Source organism: Corvus kubaryi, unplaced genomic scaffold, assembly GCF_017639235.1.
Source record: "Corvus kubaryi isolate FWS band 111438036 unplaced genomic scaffold, C.kubaryi_AGA036_p1.0 37398, whole genome shotgun sequence".
Taxonomy (NCBI): Eukaryota; Metazoa; Chordata; class Aves; order Passeriformes; family Corvidae; genus Corvus; species Corvus kubaryi.
The window spans coordinates 40,461,256-40,483,842 of record NW_024581137.1 but is presented as its reverse complement, the minus strand read 5'-3'; the positions used below and the strand labels follow the sequence as shown (position 1 = coordinate 40,483,842).

The window sequence follows — 22,587 nt, the reverse complement described above, 5'->3', positions numbered from 1 at the left end:
AGAAAGATATAAATATTTACTGTAACATGACAAAAAATCTAGATTCTCAAGGGATTTACAGAAGAGGAAATAAGGAAAGTCACCCTAAAAAATTGCCTACGCTTCCAAGATACTTAAAACAGTATATCAAATATACAGCATAAGCTGAAAAAATAGCTGACACCATTGACTGAACACACTCAGTTTGAAAGTCCCTCCAAGTGTACCCTGAAGATTTCACAGGTATCATGAACTAGGAAGCACAGTATCTTCAGTCAAAGTCATTTAAGAAAAAAACAAAAAATAAAACCCAAAGCAAAACAAAAAAACACAAACCCACCAACTTACAAGTTTTGTCAATGTGAGTAAAAATCCATGCACATACTTTGATAAAACATGACCTGAAATATGACAGTAGTGAAAAACTAAGAAAAAAATATGGCAAATATTAGTAAGGGTTTACCTTGCAGCTAATTCTGTAGTCTGTAATTCAAATTTTTTTCTACCAGCGTGTTACTGAGAAAAAAAAAAAAAGCCTGCCAAAACCCCATACTTTTATTATTTTAGCCCTACATTTAGATTTAGAGCTATGACTGCATCACAGTCTGCATTACCAGATAAAGACGAACAACTCACCTACACCATTAAACAAGTCTAAAGATACTTTTTAGAAGATTATCCAAGAGCAACTGGTGATCAACATCTATACAATATGGAAGGGATCTTAAAATCCAAATCAAATATTAAGGAGACTAAGAGTCTAAAGACTGACATTTGCAATTCAATTTCCTGTTTCTATAAATATAGCTCCTTTGTATAATACACATTTGGTCAAAAGATTCTTTGGTTCCAATTTTATGTAATGATTTTAAACAATGTAAAACTAAGTTTACCCACATCCACACAAAATCCTATTAAGCTATTTGTATAGGATGTGTGCAAGTGAGCAGTTTTGCATGTATTCTTAGAGGCCTAAAAGAAGTGCCAAAGCATATTTGCATTATTGTGTCTGTTATCACCCTCTGTTGAATTTAGATGACAAATTTCCTACAGACAACAGTTAATCCAGCAGTAATAAAAACCTAAAATAGTAATCATCATAGATTTAAAATTATTTTTAATAATATGTGAAGTCAAATTATTTGAAAGAATATACCAACATTAGAAATCAGCAGTTATGTTCTTTGCACCCTCACAGTAAGATTTCCCAGGTGAGTAACAAGGTATTTTACCAGCACAGTGGGCTTGACTACCAGTACCAATAAAATGTGTCAAGAAGAGATGTCAGTTCTTTGACATGAGAAGAAGATACAACAGGTTGAAACCTAAGGAATCAGATGCACACGTTTAGCCACACAGTTGCTAAAATGTCTACTGTCTTACCAGTGTAGTCACGAAGGGTATACAAGAAAAGCTCTAACAGAAAACTAAGGCAAAGGAAGTTACATGGAACAGCTTTCCCAATGGATATGTTTCAATGTGTATCTCAAAACTGAATAAAAACAGAAACAGGAAAGTGCATATACAAATGCACCTGAAGAGGTTTCTTCATTGGATGCCAGTACCTATGGTTTATCATGTGTTATTTATTATTCAGTGCTTCAGAACAAGATTTTCTTCACACTTTTAAGCAAAACTTAAATTTATCAGAAAGTGCTACTTTTAAGCAGATGTGCCACATAATTAGCAACGACAAATCCACTTACTTTTTTCTCCTTCTCATGATGTTTATCCTGAGAGTGAGAGGAAGAATCACTTAAACTTTGATCATATGACCTATTAGATCCCCGTTTGCTCTTTTTCTAAAAAGAGAAAATATATTTATGGACAGAGAAAAGGAACCATTTGAATAAATAAAAAGTATAAAGCATTGCAACTGACAAGATGCCCTACTGTTTGAGGAAAAAACTTCAATGCTTCAGTTAAGGGAAAACTGACTAATTACTGACACTAAAATTCACAAGACTACTTGAATGTACACCAGGAAAAAAGCCTGGCCCTGTATCAACTTTTACACCTCCCGCAAATTTGCAAGATATGCTTTCCACAGAGAAATGAAATATGCCACTTTTTAAAGGTTAAAAGATGCTAGACACATTTCAAGTTTTCATAACATATAACAAAAAGATGCTGCTCAAGTGAGTATCACATGAAGCCACAGTGATGCCCTGACACATGCTTGAAATGCATTGCAAGGTGACTTCATGACTTATTTATTATTCAAGCTACCCATCAGGTATATTTTCATTAAAATGGATTAAAAACCAGGATACAGAATGCTACAGTCGTGTCCGTGATTAGAAGTGGCAGATGTAATTGCCTGTATTTCTGTAATGTCTGAGAGCCTGGTTCAGGACTGCAAATACTTCATGCTAGGCCAGTGTTCTAAATACTGGTTCTTTTCTTGTAACTGAGGTAGCATTTAAAGACATTTCAGGTCAGTGTTTTGTCAACCAGTTTTCAGTGGAATAGTGGAATACAACACCCACCATCTTCAGCAGTAAATACTAAGCATCTGGATTTACCAGGCTTTAACAGTCACAATAATCCTAAAGAAAAACTGAAACACTTAAAACAATCTTGCCAGTCTTTACTGTTCTTACCAATATAGCTTCATAACAGAAAGCTAACTAATTATATGTCAAATATAGAGTTACGTCTTTATCATTAAACTTGTTTTTTAAATAAAAAATATACCTGTTCTCAATCATAGCAGCACTGCAACAGTCTAATCAAAGGCATAACAGTGTAAGGGTTTGCCTTCACCACTAAGTAACAGACCATTTTCGCTCTTTTTGTATATACTTAGCTCAAGATAGTAAAAAAAAAAAAATTGTAGCTTAGTAAAGGCCTAGAAAGCCCTGACATCTTCATTATCAAGCAAATTCATCAGTATTTACAAGAGCACAGAACTAACCTCACCAAACTTATCTTCTAGAAAGCTGAAGTGGTTGACTAGTCCTGTTTTTACCTCACTGCAACCTAAAAGTCACACACCAAGTATTCAACTTTTTTTGTAGTGAAAACAAGTAATCTGCAAGTTTAACTATACTTACAGCAGTATCTGAACATAAGTCCATATATTTTAGTATTAATAAATAACGTTTTTTAAACGTCAGTAAGTCCCTCAAGTCCACACACTCACACATGTACACAGAAACAGGTATCTGGAACTGACAAGTAAGAAGTGATAAGAAAGACTCCAGAGGTTTGATCCAAAACCTACTGCATTAACTGAGAAATTTCAGTGTTTTTCATTTCCTTGCTTGTTTTTAAAAATCAAACCTCAAGTCATTTCCTTGAAGGGTGTGTTTCAGAGAATTTACAGACAGGGAATACTCATTGGCTACACAGTGAGAGATAGAACAAAAGAGGTGGGGCAGAAGAGTAACAGAAGCAGAAAGAAACTGAGTGCTTCTTTATTCTCTAGGAGTAGTATTTTTTAGTTTATTCCAAAATAGACTGAATTCCTTGAAGGCACCTAAACAAATAGAAAAAGAAAACATTCCAGGAACTCAATGAAAAAAAAACACTACATGTGCATGCTATTTCTGGCAGAGGGGGAGAACCCACACACCTATTAAGTACCACTTATAAAAACATTTCCAGCCAGTACTTCTGTAACTGTGATTAAAACATTGTTTTAATGAAATACAATCTACTTTTTGAACTACATGGAAATATTATTCCTAGCACTAATGGCAATTCAGAATAAAAAAATAAGTCAGTAACATTTATTTATAGAATTTAATAAATACATACCAGTTTATTAAAATGGTATTTACAGTAGCCACAGTATTGGACGTTATCTGCACCATTGCCTTCCTCTTCACAAAGAAGTCCTGCAAACTGTGCACTAAAAATAAACCAAACAACATTCAAGGAAAGCCATTTTATACCAGTTCGTACCACAATATCACAGCTGAAAATGTACGGATGCTTATATCTGCAATTAATAAGAGATTTCTACACAAATGACTTCCAGTGGCACGTGAGCACATAACCAACCTTTGTAGCCCAGGGAAAAACATGTATCACTCATACTTCGGCCTGTTGCCTTTTTTCAGAGTCTTTAAGCCATTCAAACGAGCTTATAGCTTGCAAATCTATAATTACTATGCAGCTACTTGCAGAAATAAGTAAACGTAGCAATCTAAAATTACTCTTAGCTCAAATTCAAGCCAAAATTTATCTAAGGAAAGAACAGTTTTTAACAAAGCCATACTATAGGTCCAAAGAAGAGGTTTTTTTGAAAACTTGGATACATCCTTCTCTGATTTGCCATGAAAATGACTGGGTTTTTTTAACCTAACTTGAATTACATAGTAAATCAAACTGTATTTATTAGTTTACAATACTGTGGCAGACTAATTTCTTTTAAAAAGAACACTTACAAGTTGCATTGACTGGGCTAATTACTACCTTATTCTACTGCATTTTTTTCAAAACAATTTGCTTTTCACCATTTGTAATGTTGATACATTTTCTTTATCAAAACCAACTTAGATATTGACAAACCAAATATTGTTACATTTTCCATATAATTTTCATTCCCATAACAATGCAATGTTACAGTCAAAGTGATACACAGGAGTATTTAAATGAAAGACTATATAATGTGGTTAATTTTCACCGCTTTTTAAAAACATATTCTTGGGAAATCCAGAAATACATCTGCAGCTGATACCAACTAGAAAAAAGTAAGTAATTAAGAGGATGTCTTTAAGCAAAGATTTATTGTACTAAGCTTGTCTTACAAAAACCAGATGCACTCAAGCTCATTCTTAATTAGACATTAGTTTTGATAATCCCAAATTGATACACCTTGCCCTGGATTTCTGCCTTCTGTAGTCTTCACATTTTTCTCCATTTTTTTAAAATATTACAGAAGTGTCTAACTATCTCCAGTTACACTACTCTCCAGCTAGATATAATTTTGTAGTATAGACCACGTTTCTGAACCAAAACATTCTAAAAATTGGCAAGATAAATGTTTAAATTTTGAATGTAAGTCTCATGTTCTTCACAGCATCCACTGAAAACAGGGCTTTGGAATAAAATAAAAAGATGGAAAGGACTCTTGCATGTATCCAAGTGTTTGAAAGGAAAGAGACCTTTTCATACAAGCACTTGGAGGTATACATTTTTTCACATCTGTAAGTAATCCCTTTACATGGTGTGCACGCTTTGAGGAACACAGTCCATTTTCACCATAAAAAGAAACTTGACATTGATCACATCCAATGAAAAATGAGATGTCTATGAAAGAATATAACCAGCAACCAGTAAAGCAATTAAAAGAAAAAAATAAATTAAGAGTTGCCAAGTTATCAGCACCAAAACAATAGGATTAAATCCTTTTAAGATCTGCACAAGACATATAAATTATCACTTGGGTACACTGAAGAAAATACATTTAAGTGATTTGAGTTGCTGTGCGAGTACCATTTCCCTGACTAAACTGGTCATGAAGCAGCATACTGGGGAACTCATAAAACACAGGTAAATCCACAGATTATGTAGCTAGACAGCCTATATAAATCTGCTATCTACTGTAAAATAACTTCAGCTGAAATTGAAAAAACAAATAATGCCTGTAAATTTTGGAGTAGAATTCTTTTTGCTTCCTTTCACCTGTTGACATGTGTTTAATGTAATTATCCAGCCTCTTTTAGAAGTCCATAAAGTGAAACAAGCATCTCCTGAATGCAAGTAAAACTAAATATCTTAAAGTGGAATGAATCAGATAGTGAAGGACACAGCTGTTTTTCTCCAGCAGTAATACATGAAATCTGAATAGTTCAGGATGATCTGCACCATTTAGATAAAACCAGTGAAGTGAGTTACACCCAAATGTTTGGAAATCTGTACTGAAATGGGTGAGTCTAGTGCATTTTTACGCACAGCTCAGTAATTTTCCCAGTGATTTACCAAAAGTAAACATCAAAATCAGTTAGTAGGCAAACAAACAATGTCTTCACACTCCCATATCCTATTAAATACCCTCTAAGAAAAATAACCTAAGACCAAGAAAAAAACACAACCCCCCCACCCCCATACTTATTCACAGGAGCACACACCATTTAATACCACCCAAGGGAGTATTATCAGACAGTTTTTGCAGCTCAAAGCAGAATCCATGCTGCTGCTGCAATACCGTTAGTAAACACAATTATTACAAAAACAAACTACTTTACAGTATTTCTTTACTCAAAGATGTACTAAATAAGGAGTTTATTCATTACACTGTGTGCATTGATTCTTTCTGGAACATCAGAGATATTAAATAATAAAATATACTTACCATGTTACGTGAAAAGCTTGTCGACATCCATGTTTATTACATGTCATACAAGCACCAGTGGCTGCTTTACTTTCTCTGCCTTGTTCATCACAAATATAGCATGTCTATCAAAGAGAAAATACTTTACTTGATAAGAAGCATAAAAATAAATTCTGTGTTACAGGAGATTCTAGGCTGAGAACTACTGCATTTTGCAGCTAAGCCTGTATAAGAACTTCTTTATGAAAGCCTAATCATGCTTGTTAGCAAAAGGAGATCACCTGGTAAACTCTCAGGATTTGAGTAACACTTCACCAATGTTAAGGCAGTACAAATAATAATTTGCTTATATTTCATACCACTGTCAACTAGCCAAAGGGTTAAACAGCCAAGGGTTAATAGTGCTAGGCTTGCCACCTGTCCTTGCTTTCAAGTTTGTGTTTACATCCTTTTAAGTCCCAATCATTTTCATATTCATCTAGCATAACCTGTATTGGTGGCATTCAGAAACATCAAATTAGACTTGAGTGCCAAATGGTACAAGGTACCATATGGTATACACATATATCTACACAATTACATACAGAAAAAACTGCAAACGTGAAATTTTATTTGTACATTTGGTGCAAAGAATTTTCAGAAGTGTCATAGCATGCTTCAATATTCATATGATGCTCATCTACTTTTAATCAAATTGGTGTTTAACAGAACTCTGCTTTACTTGGATGGCTTTACTTCATCATGACTTGGACAGCCCCATATCTTGGAAAATAATCAAGCAAGAACCTTCTGTAAAAGAGCTTACATCAGTATACCAAACCCATTTTAACCTCCAAAACAAGCTATCTAGTACCTGGAAATCTTTTCATAGCATTTCTGTCAATTTATTTCTTTTACTGGGATGCTGTGGCAATTTTTAATCTTTTCAAAGACATTCTTAGTAACACCAAAGAAAAAAATTAAGACAAAAAATCCAAATTCTTCCTCATTATTCAATACCTTTTCTTTTTTTTAAACACATGGCCAATAAATATGGATACATACTGTAAGGAAGCTCGCTACTATACTAGGCATCACTACAATCTCTCACCAGCATTCCAGGGAGAAACATCAGGCAAAACTAGATCTGTTTTCACTTCTTCCTTTCCTAATTACTGACACTGAGAGAGATTCTATATCATATCACATTCATGTGTAAAATTCAACAATTTAAGAAGAGATTCTTAATGAGAGTATCATTCAGCACTTAGGTGGTTTAAGTGCTTGTTTTGAAATGAGAGAACCTTACTGAGTAATAAACATTAAGAACACTCCTACCTCGGTAGAAACCCCATTATAAGATCTTAAATGAGAAAAGAGAAACTTTTTAATGCCAGAAAATAAAACTTCTGTATTTTAACTGACTTACAATTTTATCACAACCTCCTTTCAGTGAGGCAGAGAATGAGTAATAAAAAAAAAATAACATCAGCCATGGGTAGTAGAAAACAGTGGACAAAAATGGACCAAGAGACCACTGAAATTTTAAAAAAAATTATACAATGCAAACCAGTATTACTTAGACAGGAAAATGAGTGAAATTCTGAGATCAGAACAGCCTTTTACAGAGGTTTTTAGAACAACATGTAAAAGGAGATGTCAGCTAACTAAAGCATTTTTGTTAATATCGATGGCTTGAAGGTAGCCAAGTTATTGTTGTACAGTTTCCACAAGACTTAAAAAAGCTAATATATCCTAAAATCATACCCTACAACCTCACATCTGAAAGATCAGAAAGGGGATAATCCTACTTAATTCTTTGCCTTGCTTCTTTTGTACATCAAGGTGGTGCACACTGATAATTCAGTTGTTTGACAGGGTCTGAGACTGGCTGCTTTTTAGCTTTCCATACCATGACCTGACACATTCACATTTTAGGAACAAACAAGGTCATGATCTATCAACCTCATCTGAGTCACTATATTAAGTGTAAGTAACTTCAAAGTAAGATACCTCTATAAACAGAGAGTTCAACAAACCCCATAAAACTCAATCTCCAGTTACTTTCTGGTTTTTTTCAGAGTTTGGCTTCAAGTTCTTTAAGTTTTTTCCTCACTGAAGCTCAGAAAGAAAAGCAATACAAGCATTCCACTTAGTAGAGATGTAGACTCCATTTTTCAATGTTTACACTACACGTAGGGTCTGTGTTTCAGGACCTCTTAAAGCAATTTACAGTAAAATGACTTTAAAATGACAACAAACAACCAGCTACATTATGAACAAGTTTAAACACAACATGGTGGACTGACTACTCATTTTAACAAGCTCAAAGAACTTTCCTACAGTAGTCATGAGAAACATTAAACCTGTTTCCTAGTCTTCCATATGAAACAGATACAAAAGAAGGTTCACCCTCCTGTTCCAACACAGACAGTAAGTTCTCTATAACTGAGCTTCTCATATTTGTACCATCTCTTAGACACACAAACAATTCCAGAAGCCTGAGAACCTCTGTCTTTCTTTCACAAAGGAAGACCTGCATGCATTTGCAAATCCATGCAAATGTTACACCTCTGAAGCCTCTGGAATGTGGAAGTTTAAAACTGTGTCCCACCACCTACAGCTGCGCTTTTCATCAAAGCTCTTAAGGGAAGAGAGTACTCTCCCAAATTCATTGGAAAACAAGCAAAGCTTTTGACTCCGCAAGGACGTGTTACTCAAAAACACACAATAAATACCTTACTTCCTTTAAAGGCAAAATATATATTTTGCACAGCTGCCTTTATGCTCCTGTCAGTATTTTCCCTTCAAAGATTCAAAGTGTAAACCTTTGCAAAAGCAAAAACAGAAGGGAAGATGAGGCAAAAAAAAAATTTGTAAGGCAAAAATCAATTTGAGCAATAGTTTACTCATAACAGCTACCCAGTGGCATTCCCTGATCACAAAATCAAACCTAGGAATTGTACAGAAATTTCTCATTGTTGCAGCAAGTACTGAAAGAGAAGTTTACCAGCTGCATTCACTACCAGGCAAATCAAGAAACTCCGAATGCACTTATCTTTTAATCAGTTCCTAAAAGAGATTCCTAAAAGCAGTAATTATATACACTTATCACATAGTTTCGAATGAGCCTGAAAGAAACAAATAAAGCTGACATAAAATAAAAATACATTATCCATGCATCCAAGGAATAACAAAAACCTATTTCTAAAAAGAAGAGCAACTGATAGTCCATTTCATTTTTTGAAGCAATTGTGTAAGAAGAGCTTTCCTGATAGGAAACCCATTAATCAAATCATTCAGTGGATTCATTCTGTAATGTGATGGTTCTTATCCCAGAAGCAGGCAAACTTTAGGGAAATAGCAGCCAAGTGTCTCTATATGGACAAGCCCCATGCTTTGGCATCTGCTGCATTTCTTCTTGCATTTAAAACTACTGTACTGAGTAATATTGCATATTTTGCAGTGTTTAGTAAAGAAACAAGTGCATAGGGAAATAAACCCCCAAACATTAAATTAAGTACTATCTCCTGGCAAAACTTCAACTATATTTACTTTAAAGACTACAGTATAATTTCTCCCTCATGGTAATTTTCTTTGGCCTTTATTTCCCAATTCCATATGCTAGTGTTCTGTATGTATCCGGTCATGCACAGAGAATTATTTTGAACTTCACAGGAAATAACATCTTACTTAAAATCTTCTATTCCAACCCGAGCTGACAAACAGAATGAAATTATCGCTAAGCCTCTCTAAAAAAAGAAACAACTCCAGTCATTTTTTCCTAATTACATGTTTACATTCATTCTCAATGTGCAACAAATGTTTCAAGAACTGTTTGTCATATCTACTTCTCAAAAACCCAGCTTTTCTTTCCCATTTTTCCTCAAATTAATAGTCAAAGTGAAATGCTTTACAAAATTTCTGATCTAAAAAAACATATCATTTAAATAAACACAATTTATCTTGAATAGCCATGGGAGTAGAAGGTGAAATTATTGCAGGCTACATGAAAAAGGAACTATAGTTTTATTGGTTTGGGGGAGTATTGCTCAAGAACAGCCTGCTTGGGAACCCATGGCAGCTTAGCCATAGCAGTACCAAACTCAGCACCAGCTACAGACTTAGCAAAAAAGTTGAGACTCCCCTGTCAGGCATTACCTCTTAAATTCTGTACTGTTACAACTACACTGCTGTTGGCACTGAAGTTACATTGGTTTCAAGAGGTTTCCAACTGCAGCACAGGCATTTCTTGGATTCCCCTGAAATCCACAGCCACTATCTCCCTGACCTAAACAGACTAAACAATGTCAGCAAAATCTGAGTTCTGTAAAAAGACAGAACAAAAATAATAATCATTTGAAGGCTTGGAGTGTGACCCCAAACCTTGACACTTCTGACACAGGTCTCATTGTACTTCACAATAAACTGTAGTGGCCAGATGAAAGTAGTTTTAGGCTGACTGCTAACATGGCAAATAGGCCTCAATCAGAACACCTGCCAAGAGCACAGAAAGCTAAGAGCTGGACAACATCAGGAACTCTCTCTACATGAACTGCATGGCGCTAGTAACTATCTAGTGAGAAAAAAATCATAGTAACTACAGACTAACAAAAAACGGAAACTGGAATTTTAACAGCAAAACACAACTACATGTCATATATTTAGAACAAAAACTGTTTGAGAAAGAAGCAACTTTACTTATGATGAAAAGGAATTAAAGACTAAAGACAGAGACCAACAATGGATTTTTTTTTAACAAGTAAAAGACACAGAGTACATTTTTGAAGTACATTTTTTGAAGGTTTCACTCATCCAATATCCAATTACCATCAGTGGAAATGCTGCAAGATAAAACAAAAACTAAAGCGCTCCACTAAATTTTTGAAGTACATTAAGGGAGAACCACTACCAATTAAAAAAATAATTATGACTGACTAATACTCAAGGAAAAAGAAGAAAACAGATGTTCTGTTTCCTCAGAGTTGAGGAGAGAGAAAAAATAAACTCATCTGTTATAGCAAATCATTACTGCTTCATGTCCAAGCACAAACATTTTATTAGTCCTGCACTGCATCTCACTGTTGCATGTTCTTGCTAACACAGTAGGAAGCCAATAGTGAGAAGCCAATAGAGATGCTCAGGCAGAACGTAATGAGAAAGCTTACTCCTGGTCGTTCAGCTACACTGGTAAATAAGACAGACAAAACTGGAGAAACTGACACAGACAAGGAAAAGACCGGAGAAAGAAAAAAGAAAGAAGTTTGGAAAAATGGAGGGACAGCCCATAAATCAAAGATGGAAACTCAAAAGGGGGTGGGAGGGGCGTGTGAGAAGTCACAGAGACAACGTGAACAGGACTGGTCTGCAGGAAGAACACAAAAGGTGATGCATGCCTTTTTCTTCTCTTTTTTATAACATAAGTCTATTCCTACTTCACTCCAGTGTCCACAAACTACTCCAAAATAAAGTAAAAAAAATAAACTAGAGGTTAAAAGAACAACACAAGAAAAATATGTACCACAACTAATCAGAAATTCAGTTTGCATCTGCAAAAGGGAACATACAAAGATCGATGTAGTTAAGTGAGGAGAAAGTAGCACAAGTGAAATAAGAAAAATGTAACTATCAATAAAGAATACTAACAAGTTACTGGTTTATTGCTTTGCCTTTTGGGTTTTTTTTTTTTATTTAAAGTCTCACCACACCTTATAAAACATTCCATCTCAAGGACACTTATTTAGGAGCAGTTCTTCTATAAGCAAACAATCCCACTAAAGTGAATGTTGTTTACAAAGGCAAAAGCCTGCAAGCATTTGCCTTAATATATTAGCATACCTTTTTGTCCTAAAAGAAATGTTTATGAATATGTTTATGTTCATATCAACACTTAAAACACTAAGATCTTGTGGTCATTAATAATAACATCTCATATAAGCTGCAACAGTATTTTAATCTATGGGAAATATTTCAGATTCCTTTAAAAATAAACTGTTATTCAAAGATCATGATATTTTTAATTAACAAAACAGTCCCTAATCTGTAAAAGACTAAAAAGACATGGCAGATAACCTTACAGCTTAATTTAATAATATAGCCTTCTTATTTCTTCAATTTACCATAAAGACATTGCAGAAAACTTACAGCATTACTGCACACATTTAGGAATTTTATATAAAGTGCATTCTAAGAAGTGTGGGTTTATATTATTAAAGCTCACAAGTTTTAAAATAAATACATTAGATATAAAAAGACATATAATTATACCTTATTATAACGATCATGGGGAACAGACTGCAACACGATAGGCTCCATTGTAGAAACATTTGCAAACTGCACCTCGGGAATGTACAGAGCACAAACCACATGAGCCCAACCTACAAAAAGTTATAATTGTATTTAACGTTTTCTAGAAGCTCAAAGGACATTTCAATGTAGTACAATTATAGTACAAAGAACCTTTTACAACACTTTTTTTCCATTGACTGTTTAGAATATTCAGGACAGAAGTTACACTTAAGTCATGTTTACATTTCATTTTTGTCATCCAAAGTTTAGATGATCAGTAATACATTTTTTAATGTAGTCAGGGAAAAATTATACAAGTAATACTCTATGAAATTCAACTACTAATGATTTAAACAAACAGTGACACACAAACAGAAAAAACTATTATTTTTTAATTTCTTGGATTAACACAGTAATTGCATAAAAGCTACACAAAATCCTGCAAAACTGGTATTCTTACAAGCATTACCATCATAGAAGACTTCTGTGTATAATTTTCATTTTAAAAATGCTGTTCTGATTTGAATGGACTCCTGTTTCTTTCTGTAGAAAGAAATCCCAACACATACACACATCCTCACATCCCCTCTACAAAATCTCTTGCTTTTCCATCTATAAACATGTGGCCAACTCATTTTTTCATAGGAATACTAATACCTATATCCGGTCCTATTCTAACTCATTAACTTGGGGTCATCAATAAATGGTTAGTTACTTACCATACTGTGCTTTAACAACATTTTGAGAAAGACAACATTCTTAATTGTCTGGTATTTGGTCGGATGGGGGTGGGGGAAAACACCAACTCAGAAATAAATCTACTAATTTGAAGCCTTTTTTCAACACAAAGATCCTGAGAGCTGTTGGTTTGTTTCAGTGGAGGACCATCTGCCATAACTGTAAATTTAGCAGAAGCTGCTGTATAGCTAACCCAACATATTGCTATACTGACACTAATAACAGAATTATTAGAAGTAATATCACCTCATCTGAAAGTGAATTTGGTGTGTCTAATAATTTGGTGTGAATTCTGTTCTTCCCCAAGAGGAAAACCAAAGCCTCTTGTCACAAGACCCTCAGTATACTTCAAAAATAATTCTGCTTTCCTCCTACCCAGGCTTACTTGTATGCAAACATTAAGGACATAAAATGACAGACTTACATAATTAGATAATCTAGCAGATTATTAGATTAGGGAAGCAAAGTAAATTATCATTGTGCAAATGCATGCTATAACAAACAAACAAACAAAAACCAACCAACCTACCAAAACAAACCCAGAAAAAACCCCCAACACAAAACCCACCATATACTGTCTCACTGTAGACCTTTCTGAGCTTTCATCTTGGATTTTTCTCTTTTCAACTACTCTACAGAATCTAAAGGTTCTTAATTTCTTCACCGAACTGTACTTTGACTCAAACTCAGCTAAACACAAAGCTGTGCTTGCTCACAGTAGTATTGTTGAGACTCTGGAATGGTATTTAGAATAAAAAGTACATATGCAATTCCACATACTTTTCTTAAAGCACAAATCTTCTCCAGTTTCTTCCAACAGATCTGGTGTCCCTCCCCCTTCCCATTTACTAAATTGGTAGTTATAATTAATTTCTATGGAAAATGAAAGTGCACACACACAACAGTTATACATTCAAAGTCAACATCACACATATCATTCTAGTATTTCAACTGCAACTAAATACAGTATCTGTGCTGCTCCATAATTTTACTCACAAATAGTCTGAATCATTCGGTTCAGAAAAGGCATGAGACTAATAAAAGGGCAGGGGGAAAAAAAAATATAAACTGCCAACTGGAGCTGCTTTTAAAAAACTGTTCCAACAGACCATTTTAAAATTATCATTAACAGACAGACTGGAAAAAAAAACCGATAAAAACCACAACCTTTTTTTGTTCTTTCGTTTACTTGAAATATCTTCAGGGAAAGAGTATTTATAAGGGCTTTTCTGAGACTTGCAAACTGCCTTAAGCCAGAATCATCTCACTAAAGACAAATAAATGTTAACATGGTGTTAATGGTGAATACTTATCTTCAATTCTTCTCTCAAAAAATTAACTCAAACAGAAACACCATTCATCTAATAAAGCCATTAAACCAATTAAAAACTGACACTGAAATTTTGAAAAAAATAAACTTTCTTCAGTTGGCTACACATAATCAGATGGCAAAAGCTTTTACTTCAGATGTAATTAAGCCTGTACTCCAGTTACACTTACATGTAATGAGAAATTATTATGTAAATATACAAAATATACCAGTGACATTAGGGGGAAAAAAAATCACTAAGCAAACTGAAATTTAGGTAGGTAAAGAATTTTTACTATAAGGAACCAGTTTCAGGAGTAACTTTAACTGAATAGTGCTGCACCACTATCCAAAAAAAAAAAAAAAAAAGGAAGAAAGAAAGAAAGAGAGAAGAAAAAATCAAAACAGTACAATATATCCCTATTTACAAATACAAAGCACAAAAGCACACATCCATAACAGCTGTGGGCAATAGCAGGCTTTCAACTTTCATGAGACCAAAACCAAGATCTATACAATGAAACAAACGAAGCACCACAGCACTAATACACTTTTTGAACATGGGTTAATAAGTGCCCATGAAATCGAGGACAAGGGACATTTTCCATTGGTTTCCATCTGGCACCTTCAGATCCCAGATAATCTGACCTTGCTGAAAAGTCACAATCTGTCCAACAATATCTAACCATAGGGATTGTTGCAGCACCCTTATGTTACCAACCTCAAATGACTACACCAAAAAAGAAATCTTAGTCCAGTACCAGCTCCCACTTGGACTCAGGACACCCTGTACACAAGGTCTTAAATATTTTTTTTTCCAAAGTTTAACTGGTGAAGAAATACAGAATTTTCAGAGAGCTACACCCAGCTGACCTGGAAGTGTCAGAAGAGGCACAGCTGTCCCGGAAGGAAGAGTAAGGAAGATACTTTTCCATAACAAGTGTGGTTAAGAACTGGTTGTCTCAAGTTGCTGTGCAATCTCCACCTTTTGAGAACTCAAGGTTTGTAGACTCCTCCACAAAACATTTAAAGTTAAAGGAGGTCAAGAAGATTCCGTTTTGCCATACGAGGACCTGGCAAACAAAAACCATTTTCCTAAGCATCAAGAGACTAGTCACTATTGCTGCAAAGCATAAGCATGGAAGTAAGGACACCTACAGCCGAAGTGGGATAGGTCTCTTCTGTCTCTCTGATGAGAGAACGAGCTACTAACCTATACACAGATTCTACTTGTAATGTTTTGTACAACTGAGAGTGTCCTGACTATATAACGCAGTACAGAAACACCTTCTCAATCCTCTGCTGACATTTCCCTCTCTTTTAGACAACTACTCAGGCTGAGCACAGAGCTCAGAATCCCAGCAGAATAAAGGACCTATTGCCATGTTCAAAGTTGAGTGCTTTTATCTACTGTTTCCTACTGGATGATAACTGCCTTCTTTGTCTGCAGGGATAATGAAACATTCTACAGACACCCATCCAAACTGTACATAGAAGCCCATATGAGAAGCAAGCATTTAAAAGGATGTGTGGTATTTAAGACTATGTTAAAATACGTATTTTCCATTTACTCCATCTAAGCCATAAAGTTTGCCACTATAAACCTCCTATTCAAATCACTTACTACATTATTCTAGACAACCAAAACTTCATCAGCAACTATACACATTCTCCCTCCTTCTCAACCAGGAAGGAAAAAAATCACTAAATCCAGTCCTTTTGAGCTTTACCAATGTTTAAGTGTGAAAAATACTGTTGTATATTCATGTTTTTGATTATAAAATAAAAACCTCCAATAGTACTGTTCTACACATTCAAAAACATTTAAAACATTCTCCCTAGTTTCTGTTGCAACTGAAATTATGTTATTACCTTTCCTCTTTGCCCAAACACTGCACTGAAATAACAGCAAGATATTCCTATTTTTTTCTTAATTGTTCTCCAAAATTAGCTAAGAACTCATGCCGTTTTTGAGATCACTTTTGTTCCAAATGAGTTCACTAAACCCATCTCTATAAACCATATCATTTACTCTTTAAATCCATGATAAGCTTCCATTCACTTTAGTTGTGCATGGTTTGAATCCAGACAAACAGCCACAGATACATTACACACGTTTTAAATTTTGCTTATGAAACTTGCAGTAATTGCTAACAAACTCTTACTATTCCCGTTGAATTGCTTATATACAATTTACTTTTGGTTTCATCTGCCTTTCAGTACAACTTTAACTGGAAGAGAGGACAGGACACATGTTTTTGCAAATAGAGGTACTGGCAGCTTGCAAAATGTTCTTAAAATTTTCCCTTATACTCAGATTTTTTTTATTTATTTTTCAGTCTTTGAGATGGTGGCCTTTTGACAAATGTGTCTTCTCAATAATAGTATTTTTACCAGATGATATTGCTTGCCTTGCTTACCCTTAAAATAAACTTAATTTCTTGTTTTTAAATTAAAGCCTAAGGCCTAAATGATAAGGATTCAAATCAGCCATCAAATCTGCTTGTTTCTGTGCACTCTTACCAGAATTGTTTTCTCTGAAACTGCTGGGAAAAAACCCTCAGGCTACCACAGGCTGACAGATTCACTGCTTCTTTTGCTTAAAAAAACCCCAATATTCTACAACAATCAATGTCTCCATCCAGAAATTGTAAAATATCATCATTTTTAATTTTTACTTATTGGTGATAGACAAAGTTAAAAACATTTACTTCAACTGTACTTTCAAGTTCAGTAACTTTGGGAAATGCTGCTTACCTTTTAAAAAAAAATCCAGTGTGCTTTCTAAGAAAACATTGCACAAATATAACTAAGACATTTTCCTTTGGAAAGATCTTAGAAAACAACTTCTACCAACTTTAAACCAACATGAAAAACCACATATAAACCAACTCCAAGACTTCCTTTGATAACAGTAATGAAAATCATTTTTTCCAATATCAAAAACTGGAAATTCATGCTGAAAAGTCTTCAAAAGTTTAAATACACCATAAGAGACTTGTAGCATTTCACTTAAATGAATTCTTTTCTATTTTGATTTATCTCTTAGAAAGACAAACTATTGAGTTTTGCCAATTTTTATGTTTCTTTCTAGTTCACAAAATGTTTAATTACCACCACAGAATCTATCCAAATGTTACCAGTCTTTCACTGGCATTTTTATTTTTGGTGCCTTACTGATTTTCAACTCAGTGCAAACCTAGCAGTACACACTTAGCAGGTACAATTTTAATGTACATTGTTCACTAATGTTCAGAGTTTAAAAAGCTCAGACTTCAGACCCCTAGCCAAAAATAAATAGTTGATCTGTTATCCCAGTGTGACAGAGAACAAGTAAGTCCTAGCAATTTCATCATCAGCAAACACAAGACTGTTGCCAACAAAGAACTCTATAACTAGAAGTAAACACTACCAAAGTAAATTAACGAAGAAAACCCAGGAAGATAAATAAATAATACACAGTATGTTACCCACCTAACTAAACTTTTTCCTTTACAACTACTGCTTAATTGCCCAAAGCCTGATTCAAAAGCACTTTCCCTGTAAAGAAACTCACAGTACTTTTATTTATTAAATTTTCTTCCAGTACAAATTTTCAAGCCTTGCTTTGACTTCATAAAATAACAGCAACAAACTTAGAATCCATCCTACCATCCACCACAAGGGAAGCCCATGGCTTGCTTACGAACTAAGAGGCACAGAGTAGGGACTCCACTACAACCCACGGTCAGTGCTGAAGCTGTGCAGCAAACCACTAATGCACTGTAGAGGCCAGAATTGTGAAGCCAGCCTCACAGCACAAGAGTTCTGGGATAGTATCACCATCACCTAACCAAGCATCAATGTCAGAGCAAAATTTGTTTATGCATTCTAAGTTCCTAAAGAGTCCATTATGTTTCATTAAAGAAGTCTTACTTTATTTCTAACTACAGCTCACTCCCAAAACAAGAGAATTGTATTTATTATTCTAGCACAGAAAAATCTTTCTTTATTGATATGTTAGTTTCTTATGAGGGTTGCTCTAAGTTGTCACTTAAGGATACACCTCAATCCATTTCAGCTGTGAACTGTCACTGAAAAGCAGGATCTCACCTTACTCTTCACTTTCAACTGTACATTCTTGCCCCCTCCTTGCACTATGGGTTTGCTATGCAGCAGGGCAAATAATTTTTTTCATCTCATTACTAAATTTGTGGGAAATTCAGAAGTTTACGTTTGAGCAAGATCAGTCAATGGGTTGACGCAATCCACACTGAGGTCATATGATTACCATACACAAAACCACCAGTGCAGTAACAGCCAGTCAGGGGAAAACCACAGTCCTCTTACTTCAGCAGAGGTCAACAGCTGTCCTAGATTACATGAAATTGCACCCTCTGTTTCCACAACTATCAGATCTGCTGACTGACCCAAAGGCTATCCAACTCTGCTGGATTCACCTTTCAAAGATGTACTTAAGACCATTACTGTTACTCTTTTTGGCAAAGGGAAAGATTAAGTACTATTTTAAACCTTTAATTGTCTCTTCATTAAGACATTCTATATAGTTTTGTTTTAACCCTGATCTTCCTTTCCTGTAAAAACAAGAGAACTTGCAGATAAGAAATCTGTCAGCTGAAGTTATTGTCTTTGCCTGTTGCTGCCTGTTCCGACCTTCCCTTCCCCCTCCCCAAGACAAGCCAGGATTTGCCTCTGCCGTGTGCTCTGAACTCCTCTGTTCCAATCGCGGGCAAAACCAATGTAACTCAAACTCTTTAGCAGTGTCTGATTGGCCGGTCACCCCGGGTCCGCCCCCAGTCCTCCCCTTTCCCCTTCTCTGAGGCCCGCCCTCTTTGGCTTTGCACTCCTTCTGCGAACATCTGTGTGTTTCTGTTTGAAAGCTTCCAATAGCAGGAATTGGGCAACCAAAGACTATATTTCTCCCTCTTTGCTTCTACTGGTGGTATCAGCTTTGCAGCTACCATTTGCCGCTTTTAGAGCTACTGAAATGCTGGATTGCCCGTGCTACCTCTCTAGGCTGCCCGAGGCTTTCTAAGGCATTGAACTACGAGCTTAGCCGGTAAAAAGCTGTGAGTATCTCCACATTTTCCTTACTCTATTAAAAACAGATATAGAGTTTGCTATAGTTAATATAGCCTTATTCATATTATATTGTTTGATCCACTCTTTGAAGAGGGGTAAAAAGAAGGTGCCACACTAACCACTAGAGCTCTCACTACTGTGGTTGTTAGTCAACCTCGTCATTGGTATAGAGTGGACAATTTGTTAAAAAGATAAAATAAATACTCTTTGTCTATGAAGAAAAGGCTTCATCCTATGAAGTCCTACCACTGAATTTCACAAAATTCTCCATTTAGAAAAATCTGCTCCCCAACTGAAGAATTGATTCATTTCAAATCATCACTCCACAGCACAACAAATAGTTTGTTTTTGAAACAGCTACAGATAAAATTCCATTGGTCCACTGAGGAAGCTAATAGCTTTAATAATTTTAGCTGGAATGCTATGGAATTAATGAGTTTCCTTCACCTCCCTCCAGAAATCCTATCATACAACAAAAGGAAGAAATGTATACATAGCCACCTAAAACTCTAAAAAAAATTTCTACATACACATTATGATTATCAGTAATGTAAATCATAAATATACAATATCTTATATGGTAATACATGCATTTGTATTACTGCAGTATTTTAAATTTTTATCAATTTTTTCTCTTTCCCAGTAAAAAAATACACACACTGCTGTAACTCTACTCAAAAAGGCCACAACATTTATAGGTAAGCACCTGCAAAATGCGTATGTCTCAGTGTGTACATGTAACATTATACTGTCCACATTCTTAGACATTAACACCAAGAAAACTCATCGGAACAGTAAACCAGACCGTGAGACTCTAATAATAACAACAGCAACAGGAAAACTAGCATACAGTGTTTTTACAGACTTGGGAGATCCTGCCGCTATCCCAGGGGGTGGGAAGAGGGCCTGGACCACGACAAAACCACCACATTGTTAGCTGGCCTTTCCCCAAGCAGCTGCATGAAAGAAGTCTTGGTGAAAAGTCACACAAAGAATGTTGTTACACAGCATTCCTGATCATCATCCACTGGAATCAGACTTCAAAGTAACAATTTGTACAGCAAAATCAAACCTTTTAAGCTTACAGAAAATCCTGGAAAAAGATTACTGCAAGAAAACTATTTAAATGGGAGATGCACTATATTAGATACAAGTGAACAATTTGCTTAAAAAACAGAATGCATACTCAGTATTATGAGAAGATAAAAGAACTGGGATTCAAAAAGCTATAATCAGTTCAAATGGTCATGATTTTATTTCCTCCTCACTGAGTGTCAAAAATCCAAAGGAAATTACGGCAACAGTTAAGGCAATAATACTGAACTGAAAGGCCCAAAATTGTCAAATACCAACAGTTCGCAAGTATCTTCAAGCAAATGCTCACTTCTTACTTCTCTGTTTTTCAGAAAACATGTTTATACTTTATCCAACTACTAATCCACTTACCAATCCACCAAGCTAAAGTAAAATTAATCTTTCGATAGCCTTCTTACACATAAGACAGCAAATCAATAAGCAACTCATATACATATGATTTTTATATTTTTTAAAAATTATAATTTTAAAAAACTTTTATATTCAGTCATGTTTAGAACCACAAAGGTTCCCCTAAATGAACATGAATACCAAATTTATCAAGGAAATCTGTCAACAAATATATTCAGAGAGAAAAGTTCCTTTTCCAATTCAATCTTACTTTTCTATTTTTAGTATTAATAAGAATATATAAAAATTTTTGAAAAACAGTAAATAGTCTAACTGAATTTATATAATTCCAGTTTCTGAACACTGAAAAGGTCCTAATGTTTATGTAAAAATAAAGTCCACATGCAGGAAGGATTATTTTTTGTTCACAAAACTTAACCATAGCCCTAAGACAGTCACAGATACTAGGCAGACAAAATATTAAAACTTATTCAAAGCTAATTCTTAAAATTTCTTACCAACACCCTGCTCATAACTGTGCTATGTCCTATTACTCTTAAAAATTAATTAAATCAAATGTGTAGCTAAATACAGTCAACTCTTAACAATCCTTAGGACAGATAAACCTGTCGACAGACAAGCCACACCACCGATACAAGTCCAGACTCCATTCAGCTAAATCCAAGAGTATTGTTTCTGAGATCTGTGCAACTGCAGGAGCAGAATGACCATTTTCAAACAGTGCAGAGACTGAATGAGCATGTGCAAATGAACTTTGGCTGCTCCTGCTCAAGGTCAGTTTAGGTCTCTGACAAGGGAAAGCACAGGAGGGACACTGAAGCAGACTAGGACATATTCCATACAAATTCAGACAGAATTATCTCTTTGGGCTCACTACAAGTTCTGATTACAGCACCAGTAGCCACCATCACCAAGCCAAGAACAGGCAGGCATCTGTGTACTCTCCCGTGTACTCAAAAAGGTTATGGGAAGAGGTACTGGAAAGGTGAACACAGAATAACTGACCTTTGCCACCCCAATCTGCAAATACCAAATGGCATCAAATAAAACCATGAGGTAAGAGGGTCAAAAGAAACCCCATGGACACATGGTATTGATCAACTGCAAAACGCCTTGCCACACAACATTATGGACATGAAACTTTATACAGAAGGGAACACTGTGATGCACTCGTCTTCCATTAAACACAAAAATACTGTGTCTGGATCAAAAAGTTCCAAAGCATAAACGCTTGTAGGCTGGGAAACTTCTGAGAAGGCACACAAGACCTTTCTCAATAATCTAGATCATAGTGACAAAGAGAGCAGGACAAATGTTTGGCCTCCATGATACGCTCCCCTCCTCTTACTATCTCAGGCTGTCACTCTTAAGTTCTCTGTAAGATCCATGACAGTACTGCTCCAATAATGCCCTATTTAAGGAATCATTGAAAACTGTATGTCCTGGGGTGACTGTATGATACTGTATTCCCTATTGTCTGCCC

At 35.2% G+C, this 22,587-nt stretch overlaps 1 protein-coding gene across 6 annotated transcripts in view; it reads right to left on the bottom strand.

Moving 5' to 3' along the window:
- The window catches only part of MLLT10 (MLLT10 histone lysine methyltransferase DOT1L cofactor), a 128,722-nt gene that overhangs the window by 80,076 nt on the left and 26,059 nt on the right, over positions 1 to 22,587 (bottom strand). For 5 of the 6 annotated variants that reach the window (XM_042043636.1, XM_042043638.1, XM_042043634.1 and 2 more), the window contains 4 exons: positions 12,509 to 12,618; positions 6,284 to 6,387; positions 3,742 to 3,835; positions 1,686 to 1,781 (listed from right to left, as the gene is read on the bottom strand). In XM_042043636.1, coding sequence (XP_041899570.1) covers positions 1,686 to 1,781; positions 3,742 to 3,835; positions 6,284 to 6,387; positions 12,509 to 12,618 — 404 coding nt within the window. The remainder of the gene's footprint in view (positions 1 to 1,685; positions 1,782 to 3,741; positions 3,836 to 6,283; positions 6,388 to 12,508; positions 12,619 to 22,587) is intronic. The other variant, XM_042043637.1, reaches the window with a different exon arrangement.